The following is an 11,868-nucleotide window of genomic DNA, read 5'->3' on the forward strand; positions in this document are numbered from 1 at the left end:
GCCGCACTCAGCGGAGCTCTGTGTGCCAGCCCTCCGCTGTCTGCCTGGCATCCCGGGCTCCCCTGGATCTGCAGCTGGAATTTGCCCCGAGGCCCAGGCAGGCGCCAGCGGATGGCTCCGGGCCTGCTGGCTGTCAGCCCTTCTGTCCACCACGCGCCCTGCACCCCGATCACAGTCCTCTTACGCGTGGGCACAGTGCCGACCGCCCACACCCAAACCCACACACCTCCGAGTCTGCCTGACCCACTCTGCCAGGAGCCTTGCCCAGGCCCTTCCCCGCTCTCTGAATATCCCTAGTGTCCATCTTCTCTGTGAATCCCTCTTCCCACAAGCCCCCAAAGCCCCCCAGGTCCTGGCTGATCGGTCTGGGGCCTTTACTGCCATCTTTCAGGTGTGTCCCCGCGTGAGCAGCCTTGGAGCTGATTATAAATGCAGAGTCCCAGGCCCTGCCCTGGGGACGACTTAGATGTGCCCTGACTGCTGGGCAGCTGTGCTGTGGACTTTCTAGGAGGTGAACTGCGCCAATCAGTGGCTGCACCTTGGTGACGAGCACCGTCGCCTTCTCTGGCACCGGTTCGGGCCCCATCAGAAGCCGAGTGGGGAAGAGAGTGTTCCGGAGGGAGGTGTGGACATGGACGAGCCTTCCCATGGAAACTGAACCTCTCCAGCTGCCAGAGCCTCAGGGCGGTGCTCACGGAGATCTAGGCTGATGAGAGGGCCCACTTCCCAAAGAAGGTGGTGGCTACCTTCCAGGAGCAGGAAGGTCTACCCGAGTCTCAGGACAGCATCCATTATTTCCATTATGGCCACTGCCGCCGCCATCCACTGGACACAAGCATCCAGCCCAGCCTGGAACCACCATGGGGACACTGGGTCTCCGGGACAGATACTCCACTACCTTCCGGAAAAGCTATGTCCCCTGATGGGCTTTCACCCTGTGGTGTCCCGGCTAGAACTGGGCCATGGGGTAGAAGGCAGGTGGGTAGGTGGCTGTAAGCCAAGCTTTGTATGTGGGAAAGTTAAACGGGGCGGTGACAGGTGGACTGCAATCCCCGCAAGAGAAATCCAAGCAGCCACTTTGCTGCTCGGGGAACTGGGGGAGCTGAGACTCCCTTCCCCGCCATGGACATCCCTCTTTCCATCTCTGTCCTCCTCCCCTCCTCTTCTCCGGACTTCCCTCACAACGGCCCAGCATGCTTTCCTCCCTGCTCATGCGTGGGGCCCGTGAAAGGCGCCCCCAGCACTCAGGGCCCCCAGGCCCTCTAAGTTTCACAGTTGGAGCTCACAGCTCAAGGTTGTCAGAGCTGCCTCCATAAAACGTCCAAGTCATTTTGGAAACACGCAGAAGAAAAGCAAGCTGAGCCCACACATGGGCAGGCTAGCAGGGCCAGTTCTTACCATCAGAGGACAACTCATCTCCTTGGGGGCTGTTACTCGGAGGAGAGGCTGGGTCCCGTCTGAAGTCCCCGGACTCAGGGCCAGGCCCCCGCCAGCCGCCTCCGCATGGCACCCTCTGCGGGAAATGAGGCTGAAGCGAGGGGCTCCCCGGGTCAGGGCTCCGGGCACCCGGAGGATGTTCCTGTGGCTTCTCTCGGGGCCTCTCTTTCACAAAGAACCCGCTACATTGCACAGTTCCTTCCAAATCCGCTCCAGCCCTTGTGGGAAGTCATCGCCGCCGGACTTTCCAGATGCAGCTTCTCGGGGAGTTCTTTCTCCACCCCCCCCTTTTTTTAACACTCTCTCTCTTTTTCCCCTTTCTCAGCTAAAAAAAGTTGGCTGAGGTCACGACATACAATGGCCAAGCCTGTGTCACTGACCAGATGCCTCCCACCCCCAGGCCTGCGGACAAGGGCGCCTTTGTCCACTGCAGTTTAGGCGGGACTCCCTGGGCCTGCCCAAGCCCTGCTGGGGAATGTTCTGCCAGCTTCTTCCCAGCCCGAAGTCAGGCCTCTGGCCCGGGCCCCGGCCCCGGCCCAGGCTGTGTGAACCCAAGGCCAGATAAGACCCAACATAAAAGGAACAGAGAATGATCCCCAAAGAAGCCTGCATTAGATCTTCCCAGGGCCGGGGAGCTGGCGCCCAGAGGGGTACGATGAGGGCCCCCTGCCTTCCCTCTCCCTCCCCACTTCCAAATCCGGACAGGCTGCGGGCGAGAGACGCTGTGCATCTCAGATGAAAAAGGGCTGCTGACCACAAAGCTGTTAGTTGCAAGTGGGGAAAGGATTGGACCCTGAGAACAATGCTGCCTCCTCCCACGAAATGAGCTTAGGTGGGGACTTGGGTCCTTGGTGAACGCGTCACATCGTTCCATTGAGAAAGCGTTTTCTGAGCAGCTGAGGGTTTAGCACTTCAAATGCCCCACGTTTCTGTGGGGTTTTAGGAAGTGATTCTCTATATGGAAGAAAATGGGATTTTCTGTGGGGACCCAGGTCCTGAGGCCGGGGTGGTTGCCTATCAAATCACTTCTCTCAAACGTGTGTGTGGATGAACTGCTGACTGAAGAAGCTGTTTCAATGCCAGCTCCCTGGGTGGGTGGGGCTAGGAATTCTGTGCCCTCCCCTGGAGACCAGTCCGATCTGGGTCACACCCTGTTGATTCAGCAGCTGTGATACGGGGAGCAAGGCCTCCACACTGTGGTTCCTTCAAGGGTAAAACGGAGATGATCACAACATAGTCTCAACAGGTGGCTGTGAGGATAAAGGGGGGAAATCCATACAAACACTCAGTACCGTGCGAGGGGATGTGAGGGCTCAGTAAGGGCTGGCTGTGTTGTGGCTATCAGCAGCGACTGAAGACGAGAGCTGCTGCTTCCTGGGCACAAAATAGTTTAGGCTCAGCAACCACTTACAATCCTACAACCTAATTAGGAGCAGGCCAAGGACTGTTCTCCAAAGATCTACAAATGGCCAATGAGCACGTGGAAAGATGCTCCGATTCGCTAACCACTAGGAAAATGCCAAGCACAATGACATGTTACTCACACCCAGCGGAAGGGCTATCAAAAAACCAGAAAAAAACAAGTGCTCGCGAGGACATGAAACGCTGGAACTCCTGCTGGTGGGAATGTAACGTGGTCCAGCTGCTATGGAAACTGTATGGCAGCTCCTAAAAAATTAAACATAGAATCGCCATATGATCCAGCAGGGTACGTCTGGGTATATACCCAAGAGATATGAGCGCAGGGACTCGAACAGATATATCTGCACACCTCCGTTTATGGCAGCATTATTAACAATAGCCAAGGGGTAGAAACAACCTGAGTGTCTACTGATGGGTGAATGATAAACAAAATGTGATACACACACACATACACACACACACACGCACACACGCACACACACACACAATGGGGCATTATTCAGCCTCAAAAAGGAAGGAAATTCTGACACATGCTACAACATGAATGAACCTTGAGGGCATTATGCGAAATAAAAAGAAGCCAGTCACAAAACCACAAACACTGTATGAATCCACTTCTGTGAGGTTCCTAGAATAGTCAGGCTCATAGACATAGAAAGTAGAATGGTGGCTGCCAGGTGCTGGGGGGCAGGGTGGGGGGGGCAATGGGGAGTTACTGTTTAACGGATGCGGAGTTTCGGTTTTGCAAGATGAAAAGGCCCTGGAAATGGACGGTGATGATGGTTGCACAAGGTCAATGTTTTTAAAGCTACTGAAAATGGTTACACTGGTACATTTTTTGTTATGTGTGTTTCACTACACACACACACACACAAACTCACACGTGCGCGCCCTGCGCACACATGGGCACACATACACGTTCGTTTAGATCAGTGGTTCTCAACCTGTGGGTCGCGACCCCTTTGGGGGTTGAACGACCCTTTTCACAGGGGTCACCTAAGACCATCGGAAAACACATATATAATTACATATTGTTTTTGTGATTAAAGATGGAGATGTGAGCCACCTCATGAGATGCACAGGGGCAGGGTCTCCAGGGAAGGTGAACCGTGCGCGCCCTGCCCCTGGGTGAGTGCAGTGATGAAGAAGACTAGAAAACGAGGTCGGGGCATCCGTAGCAGGGCTCACTATGGTCCCATCTCAGGGAAACTGAGGCAGTTCCCATTGTGGCCTCCAGCCAAGGGCAAGGGACCTTTCTGGCCACTATTATCCATGAGGCTAAACTGCTCCGACCTGCACCAAGCAGCACCAACCAGCCCTGTGGGCGTTCGCTTCTAACCAAAGTTACGTCGGGGTGTGTACGACTTGCAAATGCAATCTAGGGGGTTACCATTGGGGTTACCCCAGGTTCTGAATGAGGAAGTCACTCTTCTTTTGCTTGATGGATCGTCGTCTATCATTAGAGTCGCTGTGAGAAGCATGAGTTGTTCTCCCTTTCTCGGTTTCTGCAAACAGGTAGGTTTCCACATATGGGGCCATGCGAGCAAATGAGAAGCAGTAGGAAATCCGAAAGCAAAAAGACACAATCATTTCCACGGAGCTCCATTTTCTGGGGTTTAAAGGCATCAGCTGCAACCCACCCTCTTGTTCTTGTTCTTAGTCTTTGTTGCAGCTGAGTAGAAAACTTAAATACACACACGCAGGCCAGGGTCACTAGAGGCCCGTCTCTTCCTCTTTTTTTGGTTAATCTTCACCCAAGAAAATTTTTTCCATTGATCTTCAGAGAGAGAGTGGAAGAGAGGAAGAAGAGGCAGAAAGAGAGAGGGCGGGGGGTGGGGGGGGAGAGAGAGAGAGAGAGAGAGAGAGAGAGAGAAGAGAGAAATCAATGTGAGACACATTGACTGGTTGCCTCCCACACGTGCCCTGGGAATTGAACCTGTGACTCTTCGGTCTGCAGGCCAATGCTCTAACCACTGAACAACCAGCCAGGGCAAAGCCAATATCTTCTACAGAACAAATCGTGTTGTCTCATAAAGATTATTAATAAGGAAGAACATCTGGGCATGGCGATGACTCACTTTTTCTAACTGCTTCACAGTCACGGAGGGAAGAATTATTCACGAGCTGGTGCAGTCTCCAGGGTGCAGGACCTCAAAGACCCCCAACTCCTGATAAGCAGCCCCAAGTTACTGATGGTAACTAACAGTCACTGACCCCCGTTTCCTGAATGCTGTGGGCAATGCGGGCAAGCACAATACAAAAGACTGGGCATCCGACATGGGGAAGATAAGTCACAAACACAGTGAAAAAAAAAAAAAGGAGATATAACTAACAAGGGAGTCTACACTAAGTGCCAAGTGATAAACTGACAGACAATAAGAGCTTTCAGAACCCAGAGCTGGGCAGGCCCGGGGGAGGCTTCTCAGAAAATACGGAATTTGCCTGGCAGTGGGAAAGGAGAGAAAGGGCTCACCCAGAGCAGAGGGATGTCAAGTAGGAAGCAGCATAAGCCTGGGTGACTGATGAGAGGTGGGGGGCCTGGGAGAAAGTAGAAGTTGATTCCTCAGGGAACAAGGCAACCAGGACGAGTAACCCAGCCAAGATCAGTTGCGGTGGGAGTAGGATTGGGAGGGCGTGCTAGATGTCCTGGCTTTATACTTAGGTTCAGAGTGACTGTTGAGCAACCGGGGTGAGTCTGGCCCTTAGCACATGGAGCTGGAGCACCTGCGTGGGGATGGCCGAGAAATCCTGGGGCTCGGCTCAGGGTTCATGGAGAAGGAGGAAGAGCTGAACCTTGGAGCATGTTCTCACTTATATGATGGGAGAAGTCTCCCTGCTACTCCTTGGACCCCATGCCCTGCCCTAGTGCCCTCCTCCAGTGCGTGCAGACCCTGGGGCCCCTCTCCAGGATCCTCGAAGGCAAGAACCAGCTCTTCATTCTTTTCTGCTCCAACCCAGCCCATGGCTCAGACTCAGGGGCTACATGGTGGGGAAGGGATGAATGTGAGTCCTGGAATCAGAGTCACAGAAACCAACTGGGGAGGGAGTCCCAAGAAGAAATAGGAAGTTCACAGTGCCCAAGTGAGACACCGAGGAATGTGCTCACCAACTACAAAGAGTAGGCCCCCGTCCCTGTCTGGCTCAGAAAGAGGGGTGGACGTGGGAAGCGGATCTTCGCACCCGAGGGGCTGTGAGCGTGAGACACACAGGGAAGGAGGGAAGATCAATAGAGAAGAAAGCAGGAGAGAGGACGAAGGGATGTGGTTAGTGCTGGCCCCGGGCCTGCTGGGCCAAGGGCTCCTGTGAGGTGACTGGAAGCAGCTTCCTGCACTCAGCACGGTGGGGTCCAAGGCCCCTCATCAATCAGAATATCAGAGAACCAGGCAGTACAACAGCAGTGCTCAAGGGAGAGCCAGTCTGCAAACAGGAAGTGGACTGGGAGATGTGCCCATCACGGAGCTCCTGGCAAGCAACTGAGGGAAGGATTTACCCCTCCATCAAGGTGCCACGGCCAGCGGCAGTCTACATGCATGCACTCTGCTCAAAAAGGAAGGAAATTCTGCTGGTAGACAGCCAACACAGAAAGAATGAGCCTTGTTCAGGAATGAGTAAAGGAAGGCGGGAAAAGCATGTGGAACCAGGGTGAGTATGTGCCATCCTGGAGGCTCAAAGGAAGAGCACATCTCAGAAAACAATTCGGAAGAAAATGCCGGGAAACTGCTAGAATGCAAGAAAAGTCGTGAGCTTCCTAAAAGAGGAACAGAAATTCACAATGGAAAAAAAAAACAGCCAACACAGAAAGAATGACCCAAGGAAGCAAACGGATGAGGTAAGGACTACACGAAATTGCTTATTTAAATCCACAGTAGGCGGATGTGAAAAAATACAAATATAAAAAGGTAATTCAATAAAGTGCAGGGTAAACTTAAAAAGAACTCCCTAAATCGCAAGACAGAAAAGGCAATAAAGAAGCAATGTGTGATTAAGAAGTGTTCCGTCAGAAAAGACCAGAATAGATTAAAATCAATAATCCATTATAAAAATAATAAAAGATAATTTTAAAATCATGCAAAAAAACAAAACAAAACAAAAAACAGGCAAAGGGAAACGTTACCTAGGGAATCAGTTTTTTCGCTCACCGCTCCGTGGGGCCTGGCATCGCCCCTCTACGGGCGCTAAGGAGAAATGCCACTGAAGCCAGCATTTCGTGGGGCGCGCTCATCATCTTGTCCATCACTGAGGGTGTTCTATAAACACCTGTTGAATGGTGGGACGGACGGCACTGCACATATGAGATTCTGCCTGCAAGTTGGAGATCTGAGACGTCCATAGCCAGCCCAGTTGCAGCCATGTCTCATGTGCAAGAAACAGGAAGGTTCTCTAAGACGTGCAAGTGAGGGTCCCGCCCACTCACGCCCAGGCACTGAGAGAAAGCACAATTAGGGAGATGACAAGGAGAAGGAAGCATATAAATGCACCTGCGCCTGACCGATTTCTACTCAGTGCAGACCCCCAACTCAGAAATCCAGCAAACCGTGTACCCACTGGTGGGCTTCCCAGCCCAGGGCTACACTGGGCCCGAGCATTTCCTCCTCCTCTGCCTCCCCCTCCTCTGGAAACATGTATGTGTTTCTCCAGCGACATCCTTCGAGGCCAGTCCCGGCGAAGCCTGCGGCCAGGTGGGGACACTTAGAACTGATGCTGCCTTTTGCATCCACACACATGCCGACCCAGGGGAACGCTGAGGCTCTGGGGACACTGCTGGGAGAATCGCCACACAAAAGGCCTTTGTCCCCTCCCTCGGCCCGGCAAGGCTACGCGTGTAGAACACCACAGTGGCCACTGTCGTTGCCGGGGAACTTGAGTAATGATTTTCTGCATATTTAAAATTCATTTTAAATGAACCAAGTCTTTCCCCCCTCTGAAATAAGTAAAGGCTAATAAGCCACCCAGTGACTAATGCTTTCTGTCATCAAAACCCTCTTTATATCATCTTCTAAGAGTAGTTCCGGCTTTAGAAATCAGAGTACCCAGCATGATCTCAACTATGGAAAAAACAACAACAACAAAAAAAACCAACGCTGTGCCCACCCTATGAAGAACTAAGGAGACACACGAAAGTGTTAACCAAGGTCAGCGCTGTATTGTGGGACTCCTCTGGCTGTTTTAATTATACTATTAATTTTATTACATTAAAAAATTTTGTATTTAAGAAATAAAATTTGATTTTTAAAAATGTGTTTATTATGTTTACAATCAGTAAACCACTGCCCTTCCCCCAAATCAGCATATAAAATTCCAAATATATTATATGATCCCAGTTATGTAGACAAATATATACAGTAAAAAAGGGGGAAGAATGCTAAATGTTTTTTTATTATGTCTGCTTTTCTGTATTTTCCATGATGAGCATATTTATTTTAATGCATGTAAAGAAATATTTATTCCATCATGAGCTAATGTATGAATATAGTCTTATTTTTAAATATTTAGATAATTTAATTTACTAATAAAATCTCCCTTGACATGTCTCATCTCACTCGCCATTTCCTAAAATGAACACTGTTGATCAGATTCGGATTTATTATATGATGTTTCAAATGGCAGGAAGACCTGGGCAGGGAATTGTGGGGGAAAGTATTTTTAAGAAAATGAACTGAATTAAGATAGCATGAGCAACAGTAAAGAACATTCTCCAAATTAGGGGTGGAGAGGAACTTAGAGATCATTTGATCCCATGTTGCCATTTTACAGATGGGGAAACTGAGGCCCAGAGACAGATGGGGATTGAACACCAAGGCTCTCCAGTCTCAAAGCAGAGGCCCCTCCTCCTCAGTCCTGGTGCAGATGTTGCCATCATGCCTAAGGGACTAGTTCTGGTCAGATGGCAGAAGCCAGAGCCCCACCTAGGACAGATCCTGGGCTGACTCCATTACTGTCCTGTGCCAGGTGACCCTGTCCATCGAGTCTCGCTCTCCGCTCATCCTGAGCCACTGCCCATGTCTGTGGCCAGTGAGCCCCGTGAAGGGAGGGGGAGCAGAGAGGAAACAGCTGTGCACACAAGAGGAGTGAAGTCATGAGCGCACTTGATTTTCCCTTTGGCAAATCCTCTTCTGCCTATGTTTTTCCACTCATTAAAATGCAAATCTCCATCCCAACAAGGGGGCCTAGAAGATTCCAGAAACTTCTAGAAACCACCCTGTGACAGGGAGTCCAAAACAAGGTGGGCATGGATGCGTCGGGATGTGGGCATGGGTACGAAACAGAAGCTACAGCCCCCACAAGTCACTCGGGTGCCCACAGACATCCATTTGCTTGTTCCCAAACCCAGCTTTTAGTTCAGTGGTTCTCAATCTTCTGGCCCTTTAAATACAGTTCCTCATGTTGTGACCCAACCATAAAATTATTTTCGTTGCTGCTTCATAACTGTAATGTTGCTACTGTTATGAATCGTCTTGTAAATATCTGATATGCAGGATGGTCTTAGGCGACCCCTGTGAAAGGGTCATTCAGCTGCCAAAGGGGTCGCGACCCACAGGTTGAGAACCGCTGTTCCAGAACCTCGGGGAAGTCATGTCACCTCTCTGAACCTCTATTTTTTTTTCCTTTTCTAAAGATAGATATAGAAATACCACCACCTACGACACTGAATTCTTGTAAAGAGTTGAGGGCCAAAACCACGGTGAATCCTCCGTGATATCAGCCTTGCCCCAACTTCCTGTCCGCATTAAATCACTGAGCAACCTGGGAGGGAAGTCACCGGCTGAAGTCCCCAACCCCGAGTTGCTCGCGCTGCCGTGCCAGCGACCCCAGCAGCCCAGCCACCTGCGCAGAGTGACACACCCCGACTCCTCTGACACAGACGGAGCCCATCGCAGGAGCGGGAGCGAGGGCATGGGAACTGGAGTAACAGTGCCCAGTGGACAAGGCTGGAACTTAGAGGATCATGAGCCGAGACACCCACCTCCCCACGGGCCACTGGAAAGCAGGCGACACCCCCTCCCCCAAACCAGACCAAGACCAACACGGCCCTGGACAAGAGCGGCAAACTAACCTAGCAAGGCCCTGGCCGCCGTCCGGGAACTCCTGCCGACACCTTCACGTGAACCCTGCTGCCATCGCCAAGGGCTCCCCAGGAAAGGACACCCCTCCACACGCCACGCTCCTAACAGTGAGACTGGCTGGCTAACAGGAAGGACAACGGGTTAGGTTCCTTTTCTCTTTTTTCTTCTTCTTCTTCTTTTGTTAATCATCAACCGAGGATATATCTTCCCATTGATTTTTAGAGAGAATGGAAGGGAGGGGGGAGACAGACAGAAACATCTACTTGAGAGAGACACATTGATTGGTTGCCTCCCACATGAGCCCTGGCCAGGGCCAGCGATCGAGCCTGCAACCGAGATATGGGCCCTTGACCAGAATTGAACCCGGGACCACGGGCCGACGATCTATCCACTGAGCCAAACTGGCTAGGGTTAGGTTCCTTTTCTCCTCACTGCACACCGGCAGGGTCGGTCCCACTGCCTGGACGCCACACTAGGTACCGTTAGCTGTTCTTAGCTGCTGAAGCCGCAGCTGTGGTGGCCAGTACCGTGAACTCTGTAGCTCATCGACCCTCACGAGAACATCAGGAGAGAAGCCACCGCCTCACCCCACCCCCTGTCCCTGAGGCTGGCCCGCAGGGTGCCCTGGGCTCCCCTGTCCAAAGGAGAATACTCCAGATAGAGGTTCTGTGGGAACCATGCTCAGCCAGCCCCTAATTACCCATTTCACACAGGAGAACGGAATAGCGGACTGCCAGTGGGGTGAGCCTCATTAACTGCAGCGGAGGTGCCAGGGGAGAGGAGGAAAGTGCCAAGAGTAGCATTTCCACAGCCAAGAGCCCTGACCAGCCCCCACGCTGAAATGACACCTGAGAAGAAAGTCAACTGAGAGCCACATGGAGTTTGAGCTGGAAGAGCCGGCAGAGCTGGGAGCCGGGGCAGGCAGCCCCACCCACAGGGAACAAGGGGCCAAGGCGGTACCCAAGCTCAGCTCCCATGAAATCCGGGAGCGTGGGGCCAACGCTCCAGCCAGGACAGGGACCCGCCTTGCTCCGCCCAGGGGCCAGGGCCTCACTTCTTGCAGTCTCCCTCCCAGGCAGGCTGGTCCGCTCCTCACCCCCACGGCGGTGATCGGGCGGCCTGTGACCAGCAGTCCTCACCCCTGGTGTCTGAGCTCCCCGAGTTCCCAGGCACAGAAACCACACCCAGGAAGTGTGCGCTGAATAGATGGAGTTCCCCTGGTCTCGGTCCGGGATTTGTCAGCCCACTGAGAAAGAGGGGTTCTTACTTTCCTGGGGTCACCTGGGCACCCACGTGAGAGTAGAGGCAGAGAGGGCGACAAGAAGGCGGAGGGAGAAGCACCGTGTGTGTGTATCTGTTGTACGCAGGAGGGGCTGAAATGCCTTCAGAGGCCTCCAAGTCCCAAATGAACAGAATGGGGCGGTCAGCAATGGCGTGGCTGGAGGCTCTGAGAAAGTCCCTCGTGGGCCTAGAGCCCCCCAAGTAGATACACTTGGGGAATGCACTCTCTTGGCCTGCGGGGACTGCTCACTGGAGTCATTAAAGCCATTGGCCAGAAGGAAAGCAGACAGAGCCACGTGACCATCTAGGACAGTGGTTCTCAACCTTCCTAATGCCGCGACCCTTTAATACGGTTCCTCATGTTGTGGTGACCCCCAACCATAAAATTATTTTCGCTGCTACTTCATAACTGTAATGTTGCTACTGTTATGAATTGTAATGTAAATATCTGATATGCAGGATGGTCTTAGGCGACCCCTGTGAAAGGGTCGTTCAACTGCCAAAGGGGTCGCAACCCACAGGTTGAGAACCGCTGATCTAGGACAACAGCCATCAGTGGTTCTCAACCTGTGGATTGTGAACAGTGAAAATACATCCTGCATATCAGATATTTACATTATGATTCATAACAGTAGCAAAATTACAGTTATGAAGTAGCAACGAA

At 52.1% G+C, this 11,868-nt stretch overlaps 1 protein-coding gene across 3 annotated transcripts in view; it reads right to left on the bottom strand.

The window, feature by feature from the left end:
* Positions 1–11,868, bottom strand: part of GAS7 (growth arrest specific 7) — a 133,764-nt gene that overhangs the window by 114,204 nt on the left and 7,692 nt on the right. Inside the window, exon 1 of one of the 3 annotated variants that reach the window (XM_015562592.1) lies at positions 1,399–1,699. The exons of the other annotated variants lie outside the window; for them this stretch is intronic. Coding sequence (XP_015418078.1) covers positions 1,399–1,416 — 18 coding nt within the window. The 5' untranslated portion in view covers positions 1,417–1,699. Of the gene's footprint in view, positions 1–1,398; positions 1,700–11,868 lie in introns of those variants that run through there. 3 annotated transcript variants of the gene reach the window in all.

The sequence above is a fragment of the Myotis davidii genome, unplaced genomic scaffold (assembly GCF_000327345.1).
Source record: "Myotis davidii unplaced genomic scaffold, ASM32734v1 scaffold37, whole genome shotgun sequence".
Lineage (NCBI taxonomy): Eukaryota > Metazoa > Chordata > Mammalia > Chiroptera > Vespertilionidae > Myotis > Myotis davidii.